The sequence below is a fragment of the Camellia sinensis genome, chromosome 6, assembly GCF_055761805.1.
Source record: "Camellia sinensis isolate YWXY chromosome 6, ASM5576180v1, whole genome shotgun sequence".
Lineage (NCBI taxonomy): Eukaryota > Viridiplantae > Streptophyta > Magnoliopsida > Ericales > Theaceae > Camellia > Camellia sinensis.
The window spans coordinates 205,397,793-205,416,134 of NC_138966.1; the positions used below are offsets into that span (position 1 = coordinate 205,397,793).

General features: G+C 33.1%; 1 protein-coding gene across 1 annotated transcript; it reads left to right on the forward strand.

Annotated features, from left to right (window-relative positions):
* Window positions 1-12,823: 12,823 nt before the first annotated feature.
* DGAT3 (diacylglycerol acyltransferase) lies at window positions 12,824-15,334 on the forward strand. Its single transcript, XM_028230797.2, has 2 exons — window positions 12,824-13,726; window positions 14,324-15,334. The coding sequence occupies exons 1-2, from the start codon at window positions 13,277-13,279 to the stop codon at window positions 15,155-15,157; spliced, it is 1,284 nt and encodes a 427-aa protein (XP_028086598.2). The 5' UTR covers window positions 12,824-13,276; the 3' UTR covers window positions 15,158-15,334.
* The last annotated feature ends 3,008 nt before the right edge of the window (window positions 15,335-18,342 follow it).

Below are 18,342 nucleotides of genomic sequence, written 5' to 3' on the forward strand. Positions count from 1 at the left end.
ACTCTCAAAATATCTTTGACATTACAACCTATAAATAATACTCCAACTATTGCTTGTAAACTCCAACACCCACTGCTTAAAATAGATCAGAACATAATAGACAATTCATGCCTTAATAGAAACCATTAAAGAGCCTAATATAATACAATCTCAGTGGAAATACACATCTCTCTCTCTATATATATATACATTTATTGATTAGTCATACATAGACACATTACAAAGAATGAATAGAATTTTTTTTCTTTTTTTTAAATCTGAAAAATTCCTATCCCTCTCCCCAGGCAACCCTATCTTTTTTCTCTCTGGAATCAAAAAATGCAGCTATATCATCAATTGTGATATTATAACCCTAAAAAAATTTATTCGTAGTGTATTTGTACATAAGCAAGTGGAAAAGTATATTGGACCGTGGCAACATAAGTGAATTATAGTGACAGCTCATCTCCAAAGCTGACCTCTTTGCCATCTGCTGCAATGGTTGCACTTCAAGACCATATTCTGACCAATAGACACTTTTAGTTTCCATTACGCTCCATCTCAATGCACTCATTCTAATGAAGACCTCAATACATAGGAAGATTGGAGTTGTCGAATCATGAGGAATGTGAATTTGAATCACTGCACATACATCCAAGGACAGGATACTTGGTAACATCCCTTCTGGCTTTGCTAGTCCTGAAATCTAGTTGCCCTAAGGAATTTTGCTTTGTTAGTGGTGTGTATACAATGGTTTTAAATGAATGGTGTAATTGTAACTTTAAGTATATGAATTGAGAAAATTAATTGATAATCAAATTAATAGGTGTATAGATTGAGAAAATATGTGCCTTGAGCTAATTAGGTGTGTGAAAATAGAATTTTCCAAAAATTTTGGTTTAGCACCCCAATCCTAATTTTGAATTTATTTTGTTAAACAACCCAAAAAAACCCAATTAATTTCACTTTTACCCTTTCATCCACTTGCTATTGAAATCTCTACCATTGTCAAAGCCTCCTTTAGCATCGTTTCTTTCTCAAGATGCCTCCCACCTCTTCACAATTGTTCACCACTCCTTCCCTTTATTGTTTGTCATCTGCTACATCTATTTTTTTGCTTTTCTATCCTTCTCCTAAAACCCTAAGAGATAGAGAAAGAGAAGAAGAATGAGTTGTAAAGAGAGTCCGCGATGAAAGAGGGTCATAGATAAGAGAATCATGATGGTAAATGAAAAAAAACAAGAAATATAAGGAGGAGTACGGCAGTAGCAAGTGTAGTGCAAAAAAAAAGGAAAAAAAAAAGAATATAAACTTGCAGAGGATGGTGAGAGGGTTGTCAGTTACGGCAGTGGTGATGACGGTGAATGCTAGTGAATAGAGAAGGTTTAGTGGTGGTACTAGAGGGTGAAAAAGGGTTAGGGTGTGACGAAAAGGGTTGAGAAAAGGTAATTGAAACTAGGGCTGTGATGACCGAAGTTAGGTTATTAGCTAGAGCTGTGTGGTTGGTTGGGTTAAGATTTTGACCATTTTGGTCATTTGGTTAGATAATAAAATTAAGGCAAATTACATACACCTCCCTTGAGATTTAACGAAATTACAGATTTTCTCCTGAGATTTAAAAATTATATCCTGCTCCATCGCAATTAACGTCGTTAACAGTTATCATAAATTGACTAAAATGCCCTTTTGACAAATAAGGACAAATTACCTACACCCCCTTGAGGTTTAGCTAAATTACAAATTTTCTCCTGAGGTTTAGCTAAATTATAGATTCCCCCTGAGATTTAGCTAAATTATCATTTTAAAATAAGTTATGAAATGCAAAATTAAAATGGAAAAACATTTATCACACTACAAAAAATTAAGGTTTTAGAGACCAAAATTTAGGGACAAAATTATGTTTAAGGGACTAAATTTTTTTGTTGCAAAAAGTATCGTTATTATATTTTTAGTAACAAAAATTGAACATTAGTGATTAATTATTATCTTTTTGGTATCAATTTTTTTTTTTCAAAAAATAAACTATTTTGAAACCAAATTATTTTGTCCCTAAAAGTCTATTTATTATTGACATTTTCGAAATTTTATCGGTAAAAGCCTTATTTTTGACTTTTTAGGGCGACCTTTTAGCGATTATCCTCACGACGATAGAAATTAGTCCCTAAATGCCTTTTGCAACAAAATTTTCACTTTCAGAAATCAAAAAAATTAGTCTCTAAAACTCTTATATGTTGTAGTGTCAGATGGTGAACATATCATAAAATTAACAAATAATTAAATAAGTTAAAAACATAAAAAATGACTTGTCAAAAAATTCTTAGAATTAGTTTGGTTTGATTTTTAGAAATTTTTTTTAAAAAAAAATTAAAAATTAATTTGGTTAAGAAATAAAAAATAATAATTATTATTATTATGTAATTTTAACTTTAGAGTGGTTAGAAATAATTTTTAAAAATTAAATATATTTTTTCATATTTATTTTTATTCAATTAGTTTTTTTTTTAATTCTGAATTTTTTTTTCTAAACAACAAATCAAACATGGTTCCAAAAATTTAATTTCTTTTTTTTTATCTAATGTAATTCTTTTGTAAATTTTGTTAATTTATCAAAGAGATTTCAGCAGGGGCAATATTGTCCATCAATTTATATTTTGGTAATGTCAGCTAATCATTCTTAACGTTTAGTTGACAGTAGATATTAAATTGTTGTACGAATATAAACCTCGAGGGCGGGATGTAAATTCTGAAATTTCAGAAGAATTTGTAATTTAGTTAAATCTCAATAGAAGTATAGGTAATTTGCCCATAAAATTATATTAAAAAATTTATAAAAATGAGGTGCCAACCAAAACATTGGAGTGCATTTATAGCATCTCGTTGGTTTTTTGGCAAATCTAATAGGGTAGGCAATATAATTTTAAAAAATAGATATGAGATTTATGTATTTGTCAAAAACTTGGGGAGGGCATTGTAATTAGCTTTTTAAAAGTAGGACCAGTGGCGTCTTGGATCATGCTGCGGATATTCCTGGGCATATGCATTTGATTCCATTTTAAAAAAGGCATACTCGCAGTCCTGTTCAAAAAAAAAAATATACATATATATACACTGATACTCAAATGTTATGCTTGGTTTGGAAAAATTTATAAAAGCTAAAAAGTTATTAAAAAAAATTAAAAAATTTATACTACTTGAGGGAAGCTTGTGGGGTGCATTTATTTGCACACGACTTTTCATCTTAAAGCACACTACTACTCAAAGTACACATTTAGTAATTTGATAAATATAAAATTTGTTCAATACACACTGTTGGAATAATCTTCTGTGTAAATAAAATAAATTGAAACACAAAGTCAAACAAATAAATAAATAACGTACCGAATTTATTTATCGAACTGAATTAAAAAATTCAAGACCAAGTCAAGTGTATGACACTCTGTCCTTAAGATAGATTTGCCCCACTACGGTGCTTACAGTTGAGTGGCGTCTATCTCTCAAGATACAATGATCTTAACCAATTTGTAGTAACACTCCAAAACAAATTGTACGGTGACCCAAACCTGTGATCTAACTCTCTGAAAATTATTCTAAAACTAAAATGTAGAATAATGCAAAACAAAGCAAAGTTGGACAGCAAAAGGAGTATTTTTCAGACTGTTTTTCATGAACAAAACTGCTGGAAACGTTTGGTACAAGTAGGCAACAAAAGCTGTCCAAACAGATAAGTTTTTGTAACTTCAACAGATGCTAAACCCTTGAACAGATTTAGTATGGAAACTGGACAGATTTGCAGCTGTGCAGATTTTGAATCTGTCCATAATTTCAACAGATTGAAAACATGTCTAGACAGAATTTACTTGATATTTTGATCAACCAAAATCTGCAGGAACTAGTCTATAATATATAGACCCGAACATGTACAAAAAAGAAGTGAACAGATGCAATTTGAATTGAACAGATGCTGTTTGAAAATCAAACAGATCTGGCAGTTACAACAGATAATTGCACAGCAGTTAAATCTGTTCGGGTGCAACAGATTTTAAGACCTGTTTGGACTGATTAATCTGTTCAGAAATAATGGACTGGAAGAGGAAATATATAGACAGAAAAAATAAATTCAAATTTGAATTTATTTCGGTTCAGAAAATAAAATTTTCCCGCAAGAATTTTGGAAAAAATTCAAATGAATTTTGTCCAAAAAATTAATATTAAAACCGACCCGACCCACAACCCATACCCGCGCCCGGCACAGCTCGACTAGGCCGGACGGCGGCGCGCGGGCGCGTGTGTGGTGATTGTGACAAAGCATATCCTTCTGATATTTTGGTAATTTTCATACCAAGAATTACATCAGCAATGCCATGTCCTTCATGTCAAAATGTTTATTCAACATTTTCTTAGTAGTTTTAATCATATCATTATTACTACCTATGATGAGCATATCATCTACATAAAGACATACAATGACATAACCTTTGCCTATGTTTTTAATATAAACACAATTGTCACACTCATTAATTTTAAATCCATTTGACATCATTACCTTGTCAAATTTCTCATGCCATTGCTTTGGCGCTTGTTTTAAACCATATAATGATTTAACCAATTTACACACTTTCTTTTCTTTTCCTGGAACAGAAAAACCTTCTGGTTGTTCCATGTAAATTTCTTCATTTAACTCACTATTTAAGAAAGCGGTTTTTACATCCATTTGATGAATTTCTAGATTGTTTATTTGTAATGGCAATTAGCATTCTAATGGATGTTATTCTAGTAATCGGTGAGTATGTGTCAAAGTAATCAAGACCTTCTTTTTGTCTAAAACCTTTGACCACAAGTCTTACCTTGTATTTGTCAATTGATCCATCCGCTTTCATTTTCCTTTTGAAAATCCACTTGTACCCAAGAGGTTTACAACCTGGTGACAGATCCACCAATTTCCAAGTGTGATTTTGCAAGATGGATTCAACTTCACTGTTGACAGCTTAGTTCCATAAATGAGCTTCAGGACTGGACATAGCCTCTTTAAAAGTTAAAGGCTCATTTTCTAACAAAAATGTTAGGAAATTTGGACCAAAAGATTTTGAGGTTCTAGCACGTTTACTACACCTAGGTTTCTCTTCATCAGTTTGATCTTGCTCTTGCTCTTGATCATGTTCTTGATCATTACTAATAATAACATCAAAAGATCTTTTATTAGTACTAGTTTTTTGTCCAGTCTTATTTGGAAATACATGTTCAAAGAATGATGCATTTCGAGACTCAATAATAGTATTTACATGCATTCGATATGTTCTGATTTATAAATTAAAAACCAATATGCACTACTATTCTTGGCATAACCAATGAAAATGCAATCAATGGTCTTAGGACCTATCTTAGTATTTTTAGGACTAGGAATAGTCACTTTAGCCAAACACCCCCACACTTTTAAGTATTTGTAGAATGGTACTCTTCCATGCCACAATTCATAAGGTGTTTGATTCACTTTTTTTCGGGGTACTTTATTAAGTATATAATTACCAGAAAGTATTGCTTCCCCCCACAAGTTCTGAGGTAATCCAAAACTTATTAACATGGCATTCATCATTTCTTTTAAAGTCCTATTTTTCCTTTCAGCAATTCCATTGTACTAAGGTGAGTAAGGAACAGTGGTTTGATGAATTATTCCATATTTTTTACAAAACTCACCAAAAGGTGATTCATATTCACCACCTCTATCACTTCTAAGTTTCTTGATTTTCTTACCAAGTTGATTTTCAACTTCATTCTTATATTGAATGAAAGTTTCCAAACCTTCATCTGTGGTTCGAATTAAATAAACATAACTATATCTAGTATAGTCATCTATAAAAGTGTTAAAATATTTTTTCCCACTCTAGTTTGAATTGATTTAAAATCACAAATGTCACTATAAATTAATTCAAGTGGTTCCGTACTTCTTTCAATTGAATGAAAAGGATTTTTAGATAATTTTGTCTCAACACAAAATTTCACATTTATGATTTGAATCAATGTCAAATTTAGGTAAACATTCCATATTAATTAATGTACGCAAAGATCTATAATTAATATGTCCTAGCCTACCATGCTATAAATTTGAAGACTCAAGCAAGTAAGAAGAAGATGTATTTTTATTAATGACTGAGGGTACAACGATCATTACACTTAATTTGAAAAGGCCATCAGACATGTAACATTTTCCTACATACATCCCATTCTTAGTAAGTACAAATTTATCACTCTCAAATACTAGCCTAAACCCATTCTTAATCAACAAAGATCCGAAAACAAGATTCTTGCGAATGTCCGGTACATGCAACACATTGTTGAGAGTGAGTTTCATTTCCAGATGTCATCTTGAGAACAATCTTCCCTTGTCCTTCAACTTTGGAAGTTGAGGAGTTGCCCATAAAAAGTTGTTCGCCATTGTCTACTGTAGAATAAGATGTGAACATCTTTTTGTCGGCACAGATATGGCGAGTAACACCAGTGTCCACCCACCATTCTTTAGGATTTTCGACAAGATTTGCCTCGGAAACAACTGCAGAAAGATTTATGACATCTACACCATTGAAAATTTTATTCATTTCGGTCATTTTGGCTTTAGTAACCTTCTTACTTGATCTTCCTTTGCCTTTACGTTTGTAACGGCAATCTTTGGCCCGATGTCCCTCTTTGTTACAAATGTAACACATGCCATTAAACTTACACTTCTTAATTTTCCCTCCTTTAGATAGCATTTTCTTCTGCCATCTTTTAAAAACAGTTCCTAAGAACTTCTCTGAATTTTCACCACGATTCACTGGCACAATCCCAACATAAGGAGAGGTAGGCGCAATGGCAATCACCATACCAGTTTCAGTAGCCATAAATTCTAAATTATAAACCACAATTATAATTAGAATTGAATACTACACAGAAAATTAAACCATAAACACCGAATTTTAAATTCTGTAAAAATAAAATAAACAAGAATTGTAACTTTTATTTTCAATTAATTTGAAAATAAAATAAAATTTCATTTAAACAAATTAAACCAAAACTACAAAAATAAATTCTGTTAAAATAAAAGAAACAAAACAAAATGTAACTTTTAGTTTCAATTAATTTGGAAATAAAATAAAACAAAATTTTATTTAACCAAATTAATTCCACACAGAAAACTAATCCAAATTCACAGAATTAAATTTTGTAAAAATAAAAGAAACAAGAATGTAACTTTTATTTTTTAATTAATTTGGAAATAAAATAAAATAAAATTTTATTTAACCAAATTAATTCCACACAGAAAATTAAATTTCTGTAACACTTCAATAATTAAAAATCTAATTTATTTTTAATTAAAGAACACTCAGAAAATAATTTTTAAAAACCAAAATTAATTTCTGACAAAATTCCACAAATATATATTCTGAATTGTTAATGACACCAGTATATTACTACTAGTTGTCAAAGAAAATAGACAGTATATTACTACTATCTGTCAAATAGCATATAACCACTATTTATTTTTCCAACCAGAATATTAATTTGTAAATTCACAGAAAAATAATTTTCTTAAAAGAAGAAAGAGAAAAGGAAATAAACGAAAAATTCTGTAAACAGAATAATTTGGATATGTCTTAAGATTGTTAGAACAATCTTTTGTGTAAATAAAATAAATTGAAACAAAGTCAAACAAATAAATAAATAACGTACCGAATTTATTTATCGAACTGAATTAAAAAATTCAAAGACCAAGTCGAGTGTGTGACACTCTATCCTTAAGACAAATTCGCCCCGCTACGGTGCTTACGGTTGAGTGGCGTCTATCTCCCAGGATACAATGATCTTAACCAATTTGTGGTAGCACTCCAAAACAAATTGTACGGCGAACCAAACATGTGATCTAACTCTCTGAAAATTATTCTAAAACTAAAATGTAGAATAATGCAAAACAAAGCAAAGTTGGATAGCAAAAGGAGTATTTTTCAGACTGTTTTCCATGAACAAAACTGCTGGAAATGTTTGATATAAGTAGGCAACAAAAGCTGTCCGAACAGATAAGTTTTTGTAACTTCAACAGATGCTAAACCCTTGAACAGATTTAGTATGGAAACTGGACAGATTTGCAACTGTGCAGATTTTGAATCTGTTCATAATTTCAACAGATTGAAAACATGTCTAGACATAATTTACTTGATATTTTGATTAACCAAAATCTGCAGGAACTAGTCTAGAATATATAGACCCGAACATGTACAAAAAAGAAGTGAACAGATGCAATTTGAATTGAACAGATGCTGTTTGAAAATCAAACAGATCTGGCAATTACAACAGATAACTGCACAGCAATTAAATCTGTTCTGGACAATTTGAATCTGTTCGGGTGCAACAGATTTTAAGACCTATTTGGACTGATTAATCTGTTCAGAAATAATGGACTGGAAGATGAAATATATGGACAAAAAAAATAAATTCAAACTTCAATTTATTTTGGTTCAGAAAATAAAATTTTCCTGCAAGAATTTTGAAAAAATTCAAATGAATTTTGTCCAAAAAATTAATATTAGAACCGACCCGACCCACAACCCACACCCGGCACAGCTCGGCTCTGCCAGACGGCGGCGCGCGCGCGCGTGTGTAGTGGTTTGGGCTAAGGTTTACTTTGTCCATAACTCTTTCCTTCTACAAACTTGGGATGCCCCTTGGAGCCCAACCCAAGTGTTGTAGGCTAGAGCTTATATACACAAATAAACTCTCTTAAAGTTTCAATGTGGGACAACCCTTTCCAAAGAAACCCGTATTTCATTCTTTAAATGTCCATTCCACGAACCCGAAAATGACGTCATGTTCCCATTCACTCATAAATGGTTTTGACGAACCGTTTTTCACCGTGTGACTTGCCACGCGGCAAGGAACACTTCACCTTTTCGGACCCACCCCAAAAGACGTTTGGGGCCCACTCAATTTTGGGCTCAAAGTCGGCCCAAAATAAGCCTATAACAACCATTTTTTCCAATACACACCACAATCTTCCATCTTTACCCTTATTCACACACCCCACCCACATCTTCTATCTTCACCCTTACTCACACACCTCACTCACGATTTTCCATCCCCCCTCCATTTTCTATTTCATCAAAGACGTTAGTGGTGAACACCCATTCTTCACCATTTTCTGTTTTATCAAAGACGCTGGTGGAAACAACTCCACATTGGAGATACAGTAGGTAAGAATTCTCATTTTGCTTAGATTTGAGGATTTTATGTACGTTTTTCCATTGCCATGAGTATTGTATATGAATGTTTGATTTTGTGAACCAGTGGCATTGTATATGAAAGTTTGATTTTGCGAACTGTTCGACACTAGTGTGTCGAACATTAACCTTTTATCCAAAATGTTTTTGTCGAACAACTTTAATATGTTTGACATTTTAGTGTCGAACTTCATAAACTACTCGGACTTAGTTTGTTGAACAATTTCAATATGTTTAAAATTTGAGTGTTGAACAAAATTGAACAGTCCGGTTCTGTACTTCCGAACGAACTTATCCTTCACTGTTTTCTGTTTCATTTTCAGAAATAGATGACCCTTTGCGTATTCCACTCACTGCCTCAGAGAGACGACGTCGTTCATTAACAAATCTTGCTCGTGGCCGAGGTCAAGGTCAGGGTCGGGGTAGAGGTAGAGGTTGGGGTGATGTAAGTAACGTTTGAGATACTTGGTGTATATTGTATTCATTATTGTCCTTTATGGTAATTTTACAAAAGGTGTGTATCATAACTATTTGTCCTTTGTGGTCATTTTACATAAGGTTAATATTGTAATAAAAATTAAACTAATTAATGATGTGCCTTAAGATGAAAGATGGTGTGTAAATAAAGGCACCCAAGCTTGTGAGGGAAGCCTAAAGGGCAAAATTATTATTTTGCCCTTTAAATTCAACTATCCAAAAGTCAAAAAGTCAATAACGGTAGAATGGTCATTTTGATTTTACTACAATATTTGATTACACATCTTTTCAAAAAAAGTCAAAAAATTATCCCAAATATATATATTTTTTTCTTTACTTTTTTAGTTAAAAAGTCAAAAAAATGCATTTATATAGCACATCCCAAACAATCTCTAAAATTAGGAGAAATCATTATTGAAGGGTATAGGGGAAAAAAATTATAAATTTATGATAAAATTTATAATTATAATTATTAATATTTATAATATTTATTATTTATTTGTAATTATCTTTTACTGACATTATCGTGGTGTAATTTGTCTTAAAAATTATGTTATATGAGTAATGTATTGATAACAAATAAAAAATGGAATTGAAATTCTTATGAATGATACATTCACTTTAAGATAAAATATATATAAAAATTAAATTTATTTACTAGTATTATCACATTATTTCTAGTATGTTTTTTATGTATAAATTTTAGGGGTAATTAATCTAACATCCCTCTCTACCTTTTGATATGGAAAAAATACACAATATTTGTTTTTGTAACCTTAAGTCCCTCACACCCACACCCACACCCATACCTACCATCTCATTTTCTCTCTCTCTCTCTCTATCTCTCTCTCTCTCACTCACTTCAGTCGACTCTCTACTCTCTATTTCTCTTTTTCTCTTTCTAAAAACCAAATGTTCCTGTAATTATTGTTTAAAAATCAACCACAATGTTACGATAGTAGCTAGATCTGGATTCTTCAAAAAGTTTCCTCAACACCACCGCCAATTCCAATGATCCCAACATTGAAGGAGATGTCTGGCATCATCTTCGACATCTTCGACGCCGCCGAAGCCGACATGTCTCCTGACGAAGCTATTCATAACCTCAATTCATTTGTCTCCAGATTGCAAGGCCTTTAAAGAAAGGTATATATGAATTGTATTGTATCCCCACCAAACCCTAACCTCATTTTGCTTTAGATTTAGATTGTGTAATTTTTCTAAACATTGATTTGCATTAGGCTTTCGACTTCAATTTGTGCTTTGGAGATCGCATTCTTGTAATTTTGTTGAGTTTTTTTTTTGAAACTTTATTCGAGTTGATTTCTAATTATGGAGTCGATTTCGAGTTGATTTGCAATAGAGGTGTTTATTGTTCATTGATTTCGAGTTGATTTGGCCGAAGAAAATCACAGGGGGAAGAGTGTGATTTGGCCAGAGAAAATCAACGTGACAAGGGGAAGAAAATCCAATTTCTCTAGCTATCAGACATAGAAATTTATCTCAATTTTTCAAAATGTTCACTGTAAAGGCAGAAAAATCCCACGATAGAAAAAATCAACATGCCAGAGAAAATTACACACATCGATTTCGAGTTGATTTGCAGGCGAGGTCCTTGTTGTTTATTAATTTCGAGTTGATTTGGCCAGAGAAAATCACAAGGGGAATCAACGTGACAAGGGTAAGAAAATCAAATTTTTCTAACCATCACACAGAGAAATTTATTCAAATCTTTCAAAATGTTCATTGTAAAGTTAAAGGAATCCTATGACAGAGAAAATTAATATACTAGAAAAAATTACACACAAACACAATTAGCTTGAAAAAGAAGCTCAAAAGACGAGTCGTAGGTAAATTTCAGAGAAAATCAACAGGCATAAAAGGGGAATTCCAGAAAAATTTCATATTTCAAAGGGATATCTTAATGCTAGAGAAATTGCAGAAAAAATCAACATGCTAGAGAAATTTCATTTTTGAAATTTCTCTAGCTATCACACATAAATTTGGGAGTCTAATGTGGTCAGAGAAATTTCAAATCCCAGAGAGAATTCCCCCCCTCTCACCACACACATAAAACTAGCTTGAAAAAAAAAAAAGCTTAAAAGATGAGTAATAAGTAAATTCTAGAGAAAATTAATAGGCAAAAGGGGAATTTCAGAGAATTTTCATATCTCAAGTGGATATGTTGATGCCAAAGAAATTGTAAAGAAAATCAACATGCCAGAGAAATTTCATTTTTATAAATTTCTTTGGCTATCACACACAAATATGCCCAAGGTTTTAGGCAAACAAAATCACCTTATCAAGAGATAAAGCTTTCACAAAATTCTCTAAAATGACAGAAAAATTAACTTATCAAAACATAGATAAAACTTCAAAACACACAGAAAATTAGAAAAATTGAGCAAACTAGAAAATTTTCAAAACATAGAAAAATTTGTGTGTGTGTTTGAAATTTCTCTGTGTTTTAAAATTTTTCTGGATTGAAATATCTCTGGAAAAATGTCGAGGGAACCCAATCATTATGAAAACATTGCATATCTTTTATTCTATAAAATCTTAATACTAAGGACCTTAAAAAAATTACCTTAAATTTTATGTATGAATAGTATTTTCGATGTGAAAAATTATTTGGGGTGTTCTATATATGCACGTTGATATTTGATTATAATTTATTATAATATTAACTATAATTCATTATGATATTAATTATAACATTATTTTAGTTATAATTAAAAATTCTTTTTTAATTATATGTTTGGTTACATAACTCAATTTTTTTAAATTTATAATTATAACTTTCTCATAAGTTATAATAATATTTATAAAAATTAAATATACGAATGTAAAAACTGTATACATCCTAACCGATGTTGTATGTGTGTATCACCAAGAAATTTTTAGAGTGTTTTTTTTTTAAAGTTTTTTAAAATGATGTATTGTGTGGTTGAGATTTAATGTTAAAAAATTAATTTGACTTGTCATTAAATCTCAACCACACAATACGCCACTCTAAAAAATTTTAGAAAAAAAAAAATTCTAGACGACCCTTGCTCAGTATCACCAAGGATCCTTGCTCTGTATATGATATTGTCTAGTTGGCAGTGTACGTGTTGTCAGATGGTCTAATCTCATCCGTTAATATTCCCAGCGAAAAATCCAACCGTGGAGATTGACCAAAGGCGCATGTCCGGAAGGGGAAAGAGCGTGGGAAAAGTATAACGGCCGCGCGCCTCCAGGTGCCGAGAGGACAGCAGCTTCCACGTCGGATTTTACAAACTATCAACCAATCACATACACCCACGTTGGTAAAGCAGTCATAAAATTTGATTCCTTGCAAACATGAAATTCCTTCCCATTCCGATCCTCCCCTTTCAATTCCTTCCTCCTCCTGTTTTAAACTTGAATCATTACTTTTTTTTGTTTTTGTTTTTGTTTTTGTTTTGCTTGATTGAAAAGGAAGGAAGAGAGAGGGGAGAGGGAGAGAGGGGAGAGGGGATCATAAGCTCTTCTAGCTTCATCATAAGTTCAATCTGAATCCAACCACCTTTTTTAAAAACCCTTTTTTGAAGTTAGGCATGGGGGTCTCCGGCGTCGTTTTCCGGCCGATTCCCTGTTATTCCGGCGCTGGAATCGATGCCCACTCCCACTCGTCTTCGAAACCCTCTGTTTCTTCAGGCATGATGGGCATGCCTGTCCATGGAGGAGCCCCTTTTTCTTGTCGGCTTTTGGGTTCAAGGGGTTCTCGGATCAGAAAGTTTTCAAATTATGGGTTTTGCGACGACGGTCACATGCAGTATTACTATGGCTATGGTTCGACCCCGCCGATTAGGGGTAGGGCCGGTACTGGGAAGAAGGACCATGCCAAGGAAAAGGAAACCACAGCGAATAAGAAGAAGAAGTTGAAGAAGAGGTTGAAATTGCTTAAAGGTTTGTCCAAGGACTTGTCCATGTTCTCCGACATGGGTTTTGGCTTGGATCCTCATAATCATGGTTTGGTCGACCAAGTCAAAGGGAAGATGATATCGGTAAGACTTTTTATTTTTATTTTTATTTTAACTTCTAAATAAAAAATTAAAATAAAAAACCTTCAGTTTTTTATTTCTTGAGTTGGTTTCTTTGTCTATTTGTTAGTTTTTCATTTGAATTACTTTTGATAGTTTCTTTATGTAACCATTCTGAGATTAAAATCAGCTTGACAGAGAAATATATATATATATATATATATCTGAGTTATTCAAATTTGGTTATCAGCTCACATCACATCCTTGTATACTTTAAGAGTAGGGTGCCTAATTAAGCAAATTTCTATTTACTCTTGGACAATGATTTTTGTTGATGGATGATTTATTTGTGTGAATTTTTGTCTGTGAATAATTGCTTCTGCCATCAGTAAAGGTAATATAGAGCTGGATGGAATCTTTTTGCAATCTTGACAAACACCATACGATACGACATCATGTAACTAAGTAGTTTGTACTTGCTTGATTGCAGTTCTTGAAATTACTATGCTGCTAAGCCCTGTGCCAAAATTGAATATATGTATTTAGGATATCTTAATTCATTGCTTGTGTTACAAGTAGTTCTTTGATCATTATAATTAGTCTCCATAATATGGTGTGTAGGAAGCAGCGGAGCTGTTACTTGCACAACTTCAACAGCTGAAAGCAGAGGACGAGGAATTGAAGAAGAAGAGAAAAGAAGACAAGGCGAAGTTGAAAGCTGCAAGCATGCAGAACAGGCTTGACTGCGAGTTATCCTCTGGCCCTTCTTCAGAATCATCAAGTGATAGTGAATGTGGGGAGGTGGTTGACATGAGCTGCCTGAAAAGTAAAACCCTTGCACCATCGGTAGTAAATGAATTGCAACCAGTCATGCAAGAAGCAACACTAACCTTTCCAAGCACACCGACCCAAGAAGCAAATGCAACTGAGTTGCAATCAGTTATTCGAGAGGCAATGTTAGCTGTTCCAACCACAATGAACCAAGAGGGGAAGATGATCGAGGAAAGGGGTATTGAAAGCAATTCACGTAATCTTGAACAGCAATGCTGCACTGAAACTAGTAGCAGTTGCAATGTAGGTGTGAGCGGTTCTTCTTATGATGATGGTAGATCAGTTGCAGTTGCAGCAGCTGTAGAATCAACAAAGAAGGTTGAGGTCTGCATGGGTGGTAAGTGCAAGAAATCAGGCGCTCCAGCATTGTTGGAGGAATTTCAGAGGGTACTCGGTGCTGAAGGTGCTGTTGTTGGATGCAAGTGCATGGGCAAGTGCAGAGATGGTCCTAATATCAGGGTTTTGAATTATACTGGTGGGGTTGAAGCAGAGGGTGTAGATGATTCTGTTAGGATACCAGCTAATCCTCTTTGTATTGGGGTTGGTTTTGAGGATGTGGGTTTAATTGTGGCCAATTTTTTTGGAGAAACCCAGAAGGAATTGGGACTGGCTGCTGCATCTTAATTAGAATTGATTGTTGATCCTTTTCACTTGTGTGGATATATTGGTCTGAATTGGTAATTGGCTTAGGTTTGTTTGTGTTTTCTTTGCACCGTTGAGAAAAAAACATTGTTTCACTTGTGCAAATGTAAGATACTTGCATCTTTAATGTAATTATAGGATTAGTAATCTTCCTTCTGACTTTCTGTTTTCCTCTATTTTTGTTATTATTGCCTTCTTTGTCAACTGAAACTGTTGGGCTCCCCCCCACCTGAATAAAAATGAACCGTGTAGTACAATCAAATTCAAATCACAGCGAAATTTGCCAGAAAATAACAATGATATACATATATATATAGATGATGATATATGTTTGGTAAAATTGTGGCAAATATCCCAAGTTGTTTTCAACCTACTATGATTTCTGATAAACTGATAATGGATTCCCTCATCAGTTGGCGAGTATACTTCTAAATCAGCTTTGGAAAGCTATAAGGAGGCATCATGATGAAGTTTCTTGATACCATTTAACTCAATCACACCATTGTTGATGACACAAGACGGCAAAGAATCACTTAGTAAGAATTACTATCAAACGAGAGCTTACAATAGTATATCTCAATCTCTCTGCAGGGACTCGAACTTAATCTCTGTGGAGGAACTCTTATTTCTATCTATTATTCGATGACTTGAAGAAAATCTCCTCAAGGTTATTTATACTTGAGATTTGTTCGTATGCAGCAGAAAAAGTCTTCCAGAAAACTTTGCAATTGATGCCTGCAAATTTCTTCCGACTTCAAATTGTGAACTTCTGCAGGAAGTAAATCCGCAATATGTTGGGTGACTCATTTACTCTGCTGCACAACTCAATCTTGTTTGCACATTGCACCATCCATGCTTCATTCTGCTAAATCAATGAAGCAATAGTGACTTCATTTCATAACTAAGAGAAGGGACACCATTATTTTTCTTACTTTCCATCTATCCAACCTTCATAAATGATTCATGAGTGAGGTAGGTACTCAACAATTTGAGCGAAAAAAAAAACAAAAATGCTATGAACATAGTATTTCATTTTGTGGCTTTACAATATGTTTGGTAACCTGAGAGAGAAAAGAAAAGAAGAGATTATGTAAGTTAATAAGAGCATGGGGTATGGATGATTATGAAGGCAGATTAGCTATCAAAAATAGATTAATAAGAGCATGTGGAATGGATGTGAATCATGAACACCCCCTGCAATTAAATTTGCATTTTTTTTTTTGGTTGCAAATTTTCAATCTCATTTGGAAGGATTTTTTTTCTTCAGGAATAGCATCAACAGGAACTTTTATGTAATGGGATGATTGAAAATATACAATTGTGCTAGAAAGGAAACTCGTAAGCTTTCCCTAACTGCAACAATCTATCACTCATGGAGGGAGAAATTTTTTAGAACTTTTGCAAATTGAAAAGGAATGAATTGTCTCTCATCAAAGCTATTGATGATGATATTCGGGATAGAATTCATTCACATAGGCAAGTAGAAACTTTACGGAAAATTGGTAAATTTGTTTGGCATGAAAATAGAATAATGCTAGTGATCTAAAAATTACTTGGTCGAAATTTTGGTAAAAGTCTTGGAGTCTCTACCATTTTTTGTAAATATATATATATATATATATATATTTTTTTTTTGGGGGGGGGGGGGGAGTATATCCTCAAAAATATTGAAAACACAAAGGAGATAGTTTTCTGTGTCTTTCCGACACCTGATGAGCCACAATGCTTACATTGATACCCTATCATGTTGGAGTTCTGTTTTGTGATGAAGTTAGGCAAAATGCCACTCCGATTAGAGATCCTCTTATCACAAATATGTTTTTATTATTTTCTTTTTTGGTTTTTTTTGGGCATCCCCCCCTTTTTTTGAAATATAAATTATTTTGCAAATTTTAAATCTAAACATAGTCCCAAGGTATGTAATGCTTTTTGTTTTCATTGGCAATGCATTTATTACTTACTGAAAAAAATAAAGTGAGAAAATAATATTCATCAATTAAACTACTTACTGAAAAAAATAATGTGAGAAAATAATATTCATCAATTAAACTGAAAGAATGAGGTCGAGGTGGAAAGACAATGGCTGAAATGCAAAAACGAGTACAGCCACAGGGAATCTAATACTAATATACTCAAAGAGCAGGCACCATTTGGAATAATAAGTAACATGGGTGTTGGATGATCGGGTTAGGTCAGGTGACTTATCATTTGCTATTAGTCAAAATTTAGACAGATTAAGAAAAATTAATTTGCATCTGTCCGTGGATTGAATAGGCCGTGAGAGTTGACGGATAGATACAAATCGATTTAATGGTTTAAATTTTACTGTTTAAGATATTTTTTTCAAACTATTTTTTAGTGATTCTTTGATATTTTGAACCCAAATTTTTTATTCTCCATTTTTTACAATAAAAATAAAAGCAAACTTCCATATTTCATAAAAAGCAACTACTATTATTAAACAAAAGGCCATTTTTTTAATAGATAAAGTATAAAAGTACAACATTATTTTCTTGAAGGTTTGGTGGATCCAATCTCAGGTAGTCTTTCATCCCCTTTCCACTCTAAACAGGGACGGACGCATGATTCTAATATCGGGGGGAAAGTGTATATGCAATTTGTTGGCTTTTTAGCTTTCAAAGGTTATTTTTGTAATTATGAGCGTGCCAGCAAGGATCAATCAGTCCTTACAGAATTGTAATTGCCAAACAATTATTCAGACGATTGTGTTATGGTTCTTTTGGCCTCAATAAAAAGGACTTTTACTGGTGGCTTACTGGTAATTTGACTTCAGAGAACTTGAGCATAAGAACAGTTAAATAAACTGAAGCATTTCATTAGTATGAAAAACTTACAATGATCTTAGTTCCGTAGAGAATTACAGCGGCAATATACTCGAAAACTACTCCTACAAATGAAGTGCAGCGCAGGAACTTAAAGTACAGAAATATAAAGGACAGGAAATAACACTGGAATATGTAAAGTAATTCTTTAGATCTTTCTTCGTCCCCTTCTCTGAAGTCCTTCCTGCTATTTATACTTTCCGAAGATAACCATCGAATTGTACTTCAAACCGTCGAACTGCTCCTCCGTAATCGCTGATCATGCTACCTTATACGTAGTTCCACTACGCCTTTACTTGCAGTTAGGCTTCCCCCTATATTCGA

Excerpts from the sequence above, each read along its gene's own strand:
- DGAT3 (XM_028230797.2), top strand. The coding sequence starts at position 13,277 with ATGGGGGTCTCCGGCGTCGTTTTCCGGCCGATTCCCTGTTATTCCGGC. Across the intron at positions 13,727-14,323 it reads TCAAAGGGAAGATGATATCG|GAAGCAGCGGAGCTGTTACT; the intron begins GTAAGACTTTTT and ends TATGGTGTGTAG.